The sequence below is a fragment of the Hippocampus bargibanti genome, linkage group LG01, assembly GCF_051943395.1.
Source record: "Hippocampus bargibanti isolate YZ-2025 linkage group LG01, ASM5194339v1, whole genome shotgun sequence".
NCBI classification, from domain to species: domain Eukaryota; kingdom Metazoa; phylum Chordata; class Actinopteri; order Syngnathiformes; family Syngnathidae; genus Hippocampus; species Hippocampus bargibanti.
The window spans coordinates 20411207-20424572 of record NC_142734.1 but is presented as its reverse complement, the minus strand read 5'-3'; the positions used below and the strand labels follow the sequence as shown (position 1 = coordinate 20424572).

Sequence of the window (13366 nt, the reverse complement as noted above, 5' to 3'; positions counted from 1 at the left end):
GCATCAAAAATAACAAACAGGGAAGAGTGGAGGAACTAAACAATGGCAGACCTGGTAACACGGTAGTGGTGACGGCAACATCCAAAAATACTCCGACGGAGAACGGTAGTGAGCGATAGGCAGATATAGACAGAAGGCACAATCAGTGAATGACAATCAGCTGTGGGAACCCAGGTGAATGATGATTGGAGGGGCCGTCTCCCGGAGTGGCGGAGGAGGTGACAGGAGGGGCGGGGCGCGCCCAGGATGGCAACGAGATGTGACAGTTTCCTGTTTCCTGTGCTAATCACAGTGTGCTTCTTGTGTTTCACTAATCCCTCCCCCTTCTCTTCACTGCTGCGTGTCTGTAATTCTCCCCTCCCTCCTCCACCACGGATCTTGACCAATCACATGCGACTTTCACCGAAGACTTGGGGAATAGAAGAAAAATAAAGTCGGCTCCCATCTTTGTTAGCATCCGGCTCTTTTTGGCCACTTCAGAGATCCGGCTCTATGAACCGGCTCGTTCACGAACGACATTCACTGCTTCCAGCTCTTGACTTAAATCTTGCGAGTGGGCGCAGTAATTTACTGTGAGGTTCCCCCGACAATTCACACCCGTCACAAAGTCAGAATAAAGGCAGCATTCTGAGATCAAAATGACAACTTTTCCAATTTATTGTTTTATTCGTTGGCCCGGATCCTCTTCCGTGGCCGTCGTATCTGACATTGTACTGTATAACGAAGGCAGTTACTTACTTGTTCTTTACTTTGGACGACTGATTCATATCGATCTCTTTCTGTTATTCAACAAAAGTGGCAATTATAACCTCCGTCCTCCGAAGGAGTAGCGCATTTTTAACCGAACATTTGAACCTTATAACTTTCTCTTTCTGTTTTGCTGCATTTGTATGGTACGGAGCCCCTAAGGGCACACGAAAGATAAAACAACTTTGCGTTCCTTACACAGTGAGGTCTAATTTGGGGAAATAAGTAGGACACATACCTCGCTGGTGTCATTTTGCCGTCATTGACAGTTGAAATTATTGGCAACATGCATATCTTTATTTGCCATATTATTTCAGTTAGTCGAAATAATGTAACATAAAACAACATGATTTGTACTCATTGCGTGAAGAAATGCCGTTACCTCTCTGCATGAAGTTATTCGTTAAAATGTATTAAATTATTTGAGGACATGTCACATCCTCCTCAGCTCCAGGAGTGTGTCCCTCCCCTCCTGTCACATCCTCCTCTGCGCCAGGAGCGGGCCCCTCCCCTCCCTGCTCTCCGGACTCACTCACCTGTTTCTCATTCCCTTAATTGTGCCTTCTGGCTATAAAAGCCACCCATTCCCGCTCGGTCCGCGCCAGTGTATTCTACGTAGTTCTCTGTCACCCCGCAGCACGCAGGTCTGTTACGCAGTTCTACTCGATTGTCTGTTTACTTAATGTGTCTCAGTAAAAACCTTTCTTGAATTTACCGTATCCACCGTCTATTTCGGATCCACCCCTTGCTACCTTTTTCGTCCCTCGAGTCCTGTCACCACTCCGCGAGCGGACGTGACAGGACACTTTGCCGTTTATGTCCTTGAAGACCATGAAGGAAGGTTGGCTGGAGGTCAGAAAGGTTTGTGATGGACTAAAACAATATTTTGGGAATGAGACATCTTGGTTTGTTTATTTTCGCATGGAACGCCTTGAGGAAGCACCTGGGACATTACGGTTGGTATAAATAAAACGTTTCCCATTACAGTACAGTACATCGAACTCGTGACGTGATGAGGCAAAATGCTTCAAGAGCGAAACCCCGTATCGGTGCGTGCCAGTGTATGTATATAAAGAGAAAAAAACTGTATCAACATGGTGTGCATTGTTTACTGTTATATAGTACAGTACGCTATTTTTAAGATTGCACATTGCATTCACTTTAACAATTTCTCAAATGAATGACCTGTAATACACATCATCGTCAGTTCTTTCTTTCTTTCTTTCTTTCTTTCTTTCTTTCTTTCTTTCTTTCTTTCTTTCTTCCTTCCTTCTTTCTCTTTCTTTCTTGATGGTCAAAATAAATCTGAAGAATGTTTGTACAGTTTAATGTAATGCGGCACATCTATGAATGCCCTGAACAGTAGAAGACAGTCTTGTTTATTCATTTTTGTTGATATAGTTTGCATTCAAACAAATCATACATTGTTTTAAGAATCATAACCACAATCTCTTTCAATATGAAAGATAATGTGTGTGGAGTGCACATCTTTTGTTTTAGAATCCAATACCGTACTGGCTGTTTTGTGATAAACTACAGCTTGAATTAACTCATCAAAGCAAAGTAAACATTTCATAGAAAAAGGCAATAACATACCATCCATGTGTAATGCAATCACAGTAAATCATATATAATACTGATGATTTCACTGTTTCCAGCTTGACATATTAAAAAAATAGATACAATTAACAGTGTGTGAATATTATACATTATTACCATAATACGTATTCTGCCCAATACAAAAAAAAGGTGTGACATTAGTAAAGTCTAAAGTTTTCCTTCGGAGATAAGAATACACTGGATAAGTGACACTGTACAGAGTTTAAAAGCTCGCACTGCCAGCTTTGAGGTTCATTGTAAGACATCAAGATTTCTGTGAGTTTAGAGTCTAAACTCACACATTAGAAGGAAAACACATAAATAACGCAATGGTGGATCCTTGTGTCTTGCACCAAGACAACTACAGTGAGACCTCAACTTACGAACTTAATTGGTTCCCAGACAGAGTGTGTAAGGCGAAAAGTGTGTATCTCAAAAAAAAAAAAATTCCCATAGGAAACCATTAAAATGGGAATAATCCGTTCCCGGGTTTCCATAAAATATACTTTTCAACTAAATAAGCCTTAAAACTACACACAACATTGTACCTTATTCTATGTATAATAAATGTGCTATTGTATTGTAATGAAAGAAAGTCACTTTATTTACATTTGTGATCGTCATTTATGGCTTGATGGAATAGCGTTGGAGGTCGAAGGTCAAAGGGAATTGCTGTTTGGAAAGAGAGGTGCATTACATGACGACTGTAATTAAAGAAATAAACTGTGCTGTAAAATAAAGTTTTATTTACCTTTTTGATGGCCGTTGATGGCTTATGGAAGGAGAGTCACCTTCCATATGGACTGTTGGTAACTTAACCTCTGGTGCTGTTCGGTCGTGTGCTTCCGCCAAAGATCACTCCGCCAGCCGTGGTGGGTGTGTATTATGAAAATAGTGCTTATTATAAGGTTTAATTTTCATACATTTGACGTTTGTAAGACAAAAACTTTGTAAGTTGAGGTGTTTGTAAGTTGAGGTCTCACTGTATTTGATATTCGCTGACACAAATTCCCAGGAGACAAATCAGCTTTAGCGCCATCATCTGCATTTTCTGGGTGCTACATTTCTGTCCAGATGCCTCAAAATGACACGGAAGGACTTCTTTAATCGATTGCAAACATTTGAGCTTTCCTCTTCAGAACTATTTGAATCATATTCATAACTGGATGAGTAACAAGAAAGCATATTCTCTGAATCTGAAGCCATTGTTTTGATTCTCGAGCAAGGCAAAACGTCTTGGTGTGACACCACGAGCAAGGGGGCGGGACCTTCTGAAACTGGCCACTTTCGGGTTCAATTAGTTTTTAGACACTAAGTCATTTTTATTGGTGTTTTGCATTTGACTAAAAATATCAGCCTGCGTGTTTTGGGTATTTTAGATGTTATGAAACGTTTTTCTGATGCCAGAAATCAATGAGAAGGTTTCTTCAGCCGTCATCTGTACTTTTTTGAAGTTGTCGGACGTTTCGCCTCCTATCCAAGAGGCTTTGTCAGCGAACTAAAGTCTTACTGGTCGTATCGGCCCTATTCATATATCCTTAATGTCCAGACATGGCGGCGCTGGACACAGTTATGATAGGTCCCTACTCTCTGGTTGGGGGGAGCAGAGGACCCCTCCCTGTGGCCCCACTGATTGTTCCTACATTCCTGACTAACGACTGGCCCATTTCCCCCACTCCCACCGGTATCACCTCATCAGCATTACGAATGTTGCCTAACCTGTTTTGCTTAAGCAGGCTATTGTATGAACGATCCAAATTGAACCTCACCCCACCAGACCGGTTTCATGAAGGATTTAGTTGTTTTATGAGAAACCATCTATGTTCTTTCGCTAAGATTTTAACGTCATTGTCGTCAAATGAGTGGTTGCTAGCTTTTAGGTGCAAATGTACTGCCAATTGCGGCCCACTATTATTATCCCTGCGATGTTGATAAAGTCTTTTTTTGGGAATTTGTTGAGTCTCCCCAATGTACTGCTCTTTACAATTTTCATTCTTACAATGTATTGAATAAACCACATTACTTTGTTTTTCATTTGGCAGCCTATCTTTTGGATGCACTAAGTTTTGCCTTAACATTTTTATCGGTTTGAAATAAGTAGTAATTTTGTGTTGCCAAAGGACTCTTTGTAGTTTTTCAGAAACTCCTGCAATCTAAGGTACTACTGCTCCTCTCCTTTATGTATCTTGAGAATTTTTGGTTTCATTCCCTATTCTTTCTTTCTGACATTTGTTGAATGACCACTGAGGGTACCGTACCCACAGTTAGTGAGTGCTCTCCTGATATGTTTTGACTCCTTTTCTCTACCTTCAATGATTGTTGGTATTAGTTTAGCCCTATGCTGGAGGGTTCTGATAACTCCTAGTTTGTGTTGTAAAGGGTGGTTAGGAGTTATCAGAACCCTCCAGCATAGGGCTAAACTAATATGTAAATCAATATGTATTGCATTGTATTGTATCTGCAAAGAATATGAGAAGTGAAACAAGGAAGAGGCTAAAGGAGACTTTTGATGCGTTGTTCTTTAGGAGGACCTCAATGGGGTAATGGTCGCTCACCTTGAGTGCCTGAGAAGAAAAGAAAACCATTTCAGAACAGGTACAGTATGTTGGGTTAATGGTTGTCTGTTGATGTGCGCTGTGATTGGATTGGATTTGCTTTTATTTGTCTCACAGTGGAGAAAGTTACATTTCACAGCAGCAAAGTGATGGGATGAAAAGAAGTACAAAGTCAGATTTGAATTTTAATTGGATATTGAAATTTGATTTCTTGATTCATTTGGTATATTTTTTTTTACTTTATATTTTATTTTATAAGGTTGACCTATAAAAGTTTGCACAAAACAGGTATTACTATGCATGGTCATTTATAGCTTTGATGTTCCAGGAAAACATATTCCCCCTGTTTCCCAACCTAACCATTCATTCATAAATATGAAAAAATATGCAATATTACAATGTTATATATCATATTGGTGATGAGGCGGCCCAGTAGTCGAGTCGTGAGCATGTAGACTTCACGGTGCAGAGGTATCTGGCTCTGGCCGTCCTGTATGGAGTTTGCATTTGTTCCCTGTGTGGGTTGTCTCCAGGTCATCCCACATTTCAAAACCATGTACGGAAGGCTGATTGAACATTCCAAATCGTCCCAAGGTGTTAGTGTGAGTGCAAATGGTTGTACGATGATTATGTGTGCCTTGCGATTTCCTGGCAACTGGTTCAGGGTGTCCCTCGTCTACTCCACGATGACAGCTGGGATAGGCTCCAGCAGGCCCGAGACCCAAGTTAGGATAAAGTGGTTTGGATAGTGAATGAATCTTTTACAGTAAAGCGACACAAGTGAGGATAGAACAATTTGGAAAATGACTGACTGAATGAATGAACGACTGAATGAATGAATGAATGAATGAATGAATGAATGAATGAATGAATGAATGATGATATTATGATTACCGGTATTAATATTGTCTGTCCAAAAGAAAAAGAACGAGGGTTGATTCAGAATCAGCAATAATCAAAAAATTTACTTCACTGTTGGACAATGTTGGACTTAGATTTGTACAGTATATGTATTTGATTTCAATGTCAAAAATTCTTATTAAGGGCGGCCCGGTAGTTGAGTGGTTAGCGCAACGGCTTCACAGTGCAGAGGTCGCCGGTTCGCGTCCCAGGCCGGCCTCCCTGTGTGGAGTTTGCATGTTCTCCCCGGACCCGCGTGGGTTTTCTCCGGGTCCTCCGGTTTCCTCCCACACTCCAAAAACATGCATGGCAGGCAGATTGACAACTCCAAATTGTCCCTAGGTGTGAGTGTGAGAGTGACTGTTGTTCGTCTTTGTGTGGCCTGCGATTGGCTGGCAACCAATTCAGGGTATCCCCCGCCTCGTGCCCGAAGACAGCTGAGATAGGCTCCAGCACCCCCCGCGACCCTAATGAGGAATAAGCGGTACGGAAAATGGATGGATGGATGGATGGATGGATGGATGGATGGGTGGATGGATGGATGGATGGATGGATGGATGGATGGATGGATGGATGGATGGATGGATGGATGGATGGATGGATGGAAATTCTTATTAAATGCAGTTGTAGAAACATGCAGCCAAATACCTCTTCCTCTGAGAGACGATATTCCATTTGAAAGTTGAATGGTTTGGCTGAAAAGGGTATGATTGCTTTGGCAAATGTGTCACCGTGCACGGCCATCCTAATGAAGTGCAAAGGACATACAAAGGAAGTCACACAATGACCATTTCTGTATTTAATCATGCTAATAAATCCTATTTTCCTGAATAAAGATACTGTATGCTCTATAGTCTCCCCTCCTCCCCGCGATTAATTGTTCGGTTTTAACTTTTCGATGCTGTCATTTGGTTGTGAGTGATTTACCTGTCATAGGCACAGGAGGTAGTCGCTCGGACGGTGGTGTCCGTCTTTTCTGGCATCAACCAGAACACATTGTTGTCTCGAAACAAGCGCAGTTTCTCTCGACTCCTCTTGGAAAGGTAGGCACAATCGGCATTGAAGTCCCCAAGAAGCATTATATTCTAGATAATGCACAAAAATCATAACTAGAAAATGGCATTCAAAACTGGACTGCTTCCAAAGGAATGAATGAGGCTTGCATGGGTTTTCTCCGGGTACTCCAGTTTCCTCCCACATTCACAAAAAAAATGCAGGCTATTTGAACATTCTAAAATGGATGGGTGGATGGGTGTTGTGGTGTTGCTAGGTCAGCATGTCTGTGCTCCACATATGCAGGATGAAGCGGGTTTGTCAACAACATTTGAAAGTGACAAAATGAGGACTTTCCCAGCAAGCCGGGCTGCATGTGGAAACAGTTTCTGCCTCCTCATGACAGGTTGCTGCTTATGTGCTAAAACATTTGTTACTTATTGTTTGTGTTGACTATTCGGCTATCAATTTTCTAATCCATTTATCCTCATCAGGGTCATGGGTGTGCTGGAGCCCAACCCAGCTGTATTCGGGTAGTCGACGAGGTACAACCTGAACTGGTCGCCAACCAATTCCAGGGCGCACAGAGACGAACAACTGCCACACCTAGCGAAAATTGACAGTGTTCCATTAACCTGCATATTTTTGGAATTTAGGAGGGAATCAGAGTGCCCTGAGAAAACCCACACAGGCAGTTGTATGTGTTTACTTACTTCTTATGCATAAGGTTGCGGCACCATTTAATTTGATGATTGGTTCATTGGCTCCCTACATCACTCACCTATCTAAATATACTGCCCTCCAAAATTATTGGCGACCCTGGTTAAGATTGGCTCGTTTAGCTTCTATGATGCATGAATTAATGTGCTGTATGGTAATTTTAACATGTCTATTCAGGGATGTGTAGTAAAATATGATGGCTGGGTGGACGGATTGGTGGACAGCTCAAAACGGCATTCATTTTACCTCAGTTTTCCACATCCTCTTGACATGTTGCAAAACATCATAAAGTGCATCAAGCTCTTTTGATACATTAGCTGGAACAGGACTGGTGTGTTGTGGAATAAGCACAAACTCCTTGATCGCTGAAAACAAAAGTTGGGAGGTGTCAGAAAATGGAAGATCCTCTTTCGGTGTCGGAAGACGGACCTGTCGTAGGAGCTTTGAAGCGGACCACAAATGGCTCTCTGGAGAAGGCATCCACATCTCCTGGCTTGTTGTCGGGGTATTGATATTGGCCTGTGACTGTCACTTGGTCGGCCCTGCACAGATTCCACTTCTGTGACATTTGGTACATTACACTGAGGCGTATAATATACGTCTGACTTGTATGTGTTGATTTTGCTTACCTATAGATAAACACATACTGCTCCTGGTATCTTTCAGACCTGCCCAATCTTTCACTCACCAAGGCTTTATATTCATGCTTTCGGTCATACCTGTATATCAGTCATATATTAACAGAAAGGGACAAAGGTCAATATATTGATCGAAACATCTGTTTGTATGTGCATGTATGTGTGCATGTGTGTGCGTCCGTGCGTGCGTGCGTGCGTGCGTGTGTGTGTGTGTGTGCGTGTGTATTCACATCCATGTTTAATAAATTAATCACCTGTTAAGACGCTCAAGTAATTGGGGCAAAGCTTTTTGTCTGCTGTCTCTCACTTCCTGAAGTAAAGACACATCGCACCGGGTGATGATCTGCAAGAGGTCATGAAAGGGTTAGTTGCCTTGGAGTGACACAAATCAGTATCACAGATATGGATAGCAATCACTTTATGTGGGGGGGCATCGTTTAAAAGGCCAAAGATGATTACAAAGGGCATATTAGGTCAATGTCAGTCTAAAAAATAGGAAAGCCTCAAACTGTTTAAGACTTTAAAAACAAAAGCTTGATTTAGCTTTCACAAAGCTTTCACAAAGACTACTTACACTTTTTTTTCAGACCCAAATCGTCTGTCAACATTTTTAGCCATCATCCTGCTAGTGAGGAAGCAGTCAGAGTGAAAGTCAAAAATTGTTTTTTGTCTTGATTCAGTCCCTCATAGCCTCTGTAGCCAACTTGGCTCTTCTAATTCTGCCTGTATTCCTTCACATTTGTTTTTGTGTGTCAAAGCCAAAAGGAAAGTTATTTATCTTGTACTTATGAGAGTGACAGTGGGCATAAATGTTTCCACATGTGTACGATCAAATGAATTTGTGCTTGAATGTTATTTCGGCTAATATGATTGATGAGCCTCATGGGAAGGTGAGTGTTGTGTGTTGAGTTATTCAAGTGCAAAAAGTGGTAGTTGCTGGAATATTTTTGAATGGTTGTGTAAAGTATATTGTGCACCTGCACTATTGTAGACATGGAAGACTAAACTTGTCCGTTGAAGGTTTGGTGCCTTGCTAAAGGACACCTTACCTGTCCCATTATGCCTGGAGTTGAAATTTACCATCAGAACCTGAACTAATAAATTCATCCACAATGCGCAGCAAGTTAAAAAGATGGATTTCTTTAATCCATGCATACCTTACCTTTGCATATGTTTGCATGACATCCTGCTTCATGGCTTTGGATGCCCCAAAATGTTGAAGGTTGAAGGCACAAACTCTGAGATTTGCAGCTGCCTGAATGTTACAAACATCGAGACAAGGAAGCAGGATGAGGAAGAGGTGCCTCATTGTCATAGCTGTAAGGGTAACACACAAAGATGAGCTCAGTGGGGTCATTGAAAGCAATACAATATATTGGGTGTGAGTTCATTTGTAATTTGGTGTGTTATTTGGCATTGTGGTTTAGCTTCCAATGTAAAGCACAATACTGTGTTGTATTGTACTGTGTTGTACACAACGCCATACCTGTCGCACAGCCACAGGGCTGGCTAGAATCTTCTTTGTTGTGCTTATCTTTGGGCACAAAACTTGCGGATGTGCAATTGTTAGTCGTCTTAGTCATGGGAAGGCATTGAATATGGTGGGGAAAGCCACACAACTGTCACAACATTGGGAACCCTTGCATAATCCAATAAATCTGCTTCTACAAAGCTAATGCATAGTTTTAGATCAAGGTGGTATTCATTTCATGTTGTAGATACAATACTGGATGATTGGTGTCTGATATTTACCTTCGCTATGTAATTGAATAATAATAATAATAATAATAATAATAATAATAAATTTAATTTCTAAGCGCCTTTCAAAACTCTCAAGGTCACTTTACAGTCACTGGATTTTTTTCATGCGGGTGAGCAGCAGCGACCATTCGCACCAGTGTTCAAGAACCTCACAGTATGATGCAGTGGGCAAAGGTTCTTCATTACGGCCCTGGAATATGTGATGGATTAATATAGCATTTATTCAGTAAGATTTGTGAATTAAATAATGTATATTTTGTTTTCATTTGTGTTTTTATTTTTTTTTACCTGTTAACCAGTGACGTGCAGTCAGGGGAGGCAGGTGAGGCCGTGCCTCACCTGTCATCATGGAAATATGAAATGAAAAAATAAATTAAACAGATGTATTTAGTGATTTGTACTTTAAAGTTCTTTTCCATTTAACTTCATCATTTTTGGATTTATTTTCAAAATTGCTGAATTTTCACATTTACCATTTAAATACTACTAAGTAGAGACGAGCGGTGAGGCAACAGCCGGCTGAGCCTCACCATGGATTGCGCAATGACTATGCGAACTGTGCTGGCTTGCTCTGCAGTGAGACCGCATTGCTGTCCCTCTGCATATCGCTATTAAAGTGTTCCAACACTTTTAATATATGAACTAAATTTCTTCAGTTTAGCTGGTGTATATAAGGTAGAGTCACTTTACGTTATAAACACTGTACTACAGTGTTTATTTATTTTTTTATTTTGATCAAAACTGTGTGCATAGGTGAGGCACACAGTTCTCCTGCCTCATGACAGGGGGCACTGGTGATTACAGAGATTCTTCTTGCGCCTCCTCGGTTGCAGAATAATAGAATTAGTGAGTGTCACGGTTTGCGAGGTGGTGATGGCGGATGCGGATCCCAAGAAGCAGGCAGGAGGGAGCAGGAGGTTGTTTGACAAATTGTATTAAAATAAAGGTCAGCAGGAACAAAATGTAAAACATCAAAATCATCTGAATGGAAAAAATACAAAGTAGCAAAAGAAGATGCTGAAACAAACACATACACAATGCATGCAGGAAACAAGCAGCAAACAAACAGCAAACAATGAACCGGCCACGGATGGTCGTGCCGGGTGTCCTTTTAAGTGTCAATGATTACACGACCAGTACCTGCGAGGCTGCAGGCAGGGCTGACGTCGCTACCCGCTGGTCGCCAATCTGATCGGGACAGTACCCCCCCTTCAAAGGGCTGCTTCCAGAAGTCCCAACAGTCTCCCAAAAGGTCCACTCGCCCGGGAACAATGGTGGAGACGGCAACCGCTGCCTCTCCAGCATACGACGGACGGCGGCCTGATGGGAACAAGACTCGGCCTGGGGTGGACGAAGACGTGGAACGGATCGACGTGGGCGTGAGTGCGATCCCTCTCGCACGTTCACGCGACGTCGCATGGCTCTGCGTGGACGTCGAACTGCCAGGCGCAGAATGGCACCCCGTACGGCCGTATGGGACCAGGTCTCGGCCGGACGCCGACATGGGCATGAACTGCCCGGCTCCAGGGGAACGAGACCAATCCAGAGCCGCTCCGGGATCCAGCGGTGAGTGGGGTCTCGGACTGACGTTGACGCGGACGTTGCACGGCTCGTCGTGGATGAGACTCAATTCGTCATGCACGACGACAGCGTGGCTGGACGTGGGCGTGCAATGCCAGTCACCCAATGTCACCCTGGACGGCCACCTGGAAGGAGGTCTCGGCCGGACGTTTACGTGGACGTTATGGCTTGTCGAGTGACGCAATTCAAACTCGACGAGGCTCGGGCTAACGTGGACGTAGCATTGCCAGGCACAGGGTGGAAATGAGACGGGTCCGATGTACCTGCGGGATGCGATGGTTGGTCGGTTCATTCTGTCACGGTTTGCAAGGTGGTGATGGCGGGTGCGAATCCCAAAAAGCAGGCAGGAGGGAGCAGGAGGTTGTTTGACAAATTGTCTTAAAATAAAGTCAGCAGGAACAAAATGTAAAACATCAAAATCATCTGAATGGAAAAAATACAAAGTAGCAAAAGAAGACCAAAAGTAAAAGTCCGCCAAGGTTAAACAAACACATACACAATGCATGCCTGGTCATGCCGGGTGTCCTTTTAAGTGTCAATGATTACACGACCAGCACCTGCGAGGCTGCAGGCAGGGCTGACGTCGCTACCCGCTGGTCGCCAATCTGATCGGGACGACCAGCACCTGTGCAGGTGTAGGCGGGGCCGACAGCGCCCCCCGTTGGTCGCCAACCAGATCATGACAGTGAGAGCAAGCTACAGTAAACAGTTAACAAGTTAAGTGCAACCCTCCAGATGACGTCAGTGCCTCACATCACTGCCGTTAACTCATAAAATAAGTTTTTTTGTGAAAACTAAATATTTGTAGCATTTTTCTATCAACACTAAAATAAAAAATATAAACATGGTTCTTCTTCAGTTTTAAAAGTGATGGTCAATCCATTCTGATTTCTTTCAAAAGACTAATTAAAGTGGATAATTTATAATTCATGATTTACATGTTACTATGACGTATTCCGATGCTGTTTTTTTTATTGTTCCTGAATAACCCACAGAAAAAAATTATGCTGTGACTGTAAAGTGACCTTGAGAGTTTTGAAAGGTGCTTATAAATGAAATGTATTATTATTATTAATAAATAAACAATAGACATTTAAGGTACTGCTTCGTTTTCACAACGTGTCAGTGAAAGTGGATCTCATTAGACGACAAAAATGTCCCGAACGAAGAGGCAATTGAGTACGGTTTTAATACAAGTACGTACTTGAAGGTCATCCAGGGCATCTATAGAAAATGGGAGTGGTTTATTTGTTTTTTTCTGCTGTCCAGTGACACATTTTTGAGCAAGTGTCATGTGTTAGTAAGTAAGTAAGTAAGTAAGTAAATAAATAAATAAATAAATAAATAAATAAATAACATCGCGGTTCAACATCGGTCAACCGAAATACAGCTTTTTGAGAGGATCAACAACAGTCTCAGCACAAAATAAAACATTTTTGAGGACATAGTTCACGTTTGAACTCAGCTGACCATGATTCTTATGACTGTCCTTATTTTTCCACGAATCTCTTTCACAGACACACACAGAGGCGAGCGCGCACACACACACGCTAACACACACACACACACGCGCGCGCGCACACGCACACAATCCTGCTATAAGAATTTTAAAAACAACAACTTACCAGGCTCGGTGGTATTTTATTTTTTGACTGTTTCCTCCTTTGTGAAACATGAAGCCTGTCCTGCTGACTAGTTCCTGTGGGTGGGACTTTTTGCTACTAGCTGAATATGTACAGTACATGTACAATCATGATATGAGCAAATCGTATTTGCTTGTTCGACTAGCGATGCCTGGCTATACCCAAACGGAGCATGCGCTGCTGCGAGTCAGTCGTAAGAGTCTACGAGGCTAACGTTGATTGCTTTCTC

At 42.3% G+C, this 13366-nt stretch overlaps 1 protein-coding gene across 5 annotated transcripts; it reads right to left on the bottom strand.

The window, feature by feature from the left end:
• Positions 1-1699: 1699 nt before the first annotated feature.
• Positions 1700-13350, bottom strand: dnase1l1 (deoxyribonuclease 1 like 1). Of its 5 annotated transcripts, none has more exons than XR_016115843.1 (11): positions 13120-13350; positions 11054-11757; positions 9315-9469; positions 8407-8495; positions 8144-8233; positions 7944-8056; positions 7761-7879; positions 6729-6886; positions 6450-6546; positions 3098-4910; positions 1700-3018 (listed from the first exon to the last, which is right to left on the bottom strand). XR_016115843.1 is itself a non-coding variant. In XM_089003168.1 (11 exons), the coding sequence occupies exons 1-10, from the start codon at positions 13236-13238 to the stop codon at positions 4779-4781; spliced, it is 1776 nt and encodes a 591-aa protein (XP_088859294.1). In that variant the 5' UTR covers positions 13239-13350; the 3' UTR covers positions 1700-4687; positions 4775-4778. The 5 variants fall into 5 exon arrangements, 4 of the variants coding, with proteins under 4 accessions (XP_088859294.1, XP_088859285.1, XP_088859311.1 ...); XM_089003168.1 differs by having other exon boundaries at positions 1700-4687; positions 4775-4910; XM_089003159.1 differs by having other exon boundaries at positions 1700-4910.
• Positions 13351-13366: the final 16 nt, after the last annotated feature.

Bases quoted from the DNA above. Each gene is read 5' to 3' on its own strand.
- dnase1l1 (XM_089003159.1), bottom strand. From the start codon at position 13,238: ATGTACTGTACATATTCAGCTAGTAGCAAAAAGTCCCACCCACAGGAA. The intron at 6,887-7,760 runs GTAAAATGAATG...TGCATTATCTAG, and splicing joins AGAGGATGTGGAAAACTGAG to AATATAATGCTTCTTGGGGA. The intron at 4,911-6,449 runs GTATTTGGCTGC...TTTTCTTCTCAG, and splicing joins ATCGTCTCTCAGAGGAAGAG to GCACTCAAGGTGAGCGACCA.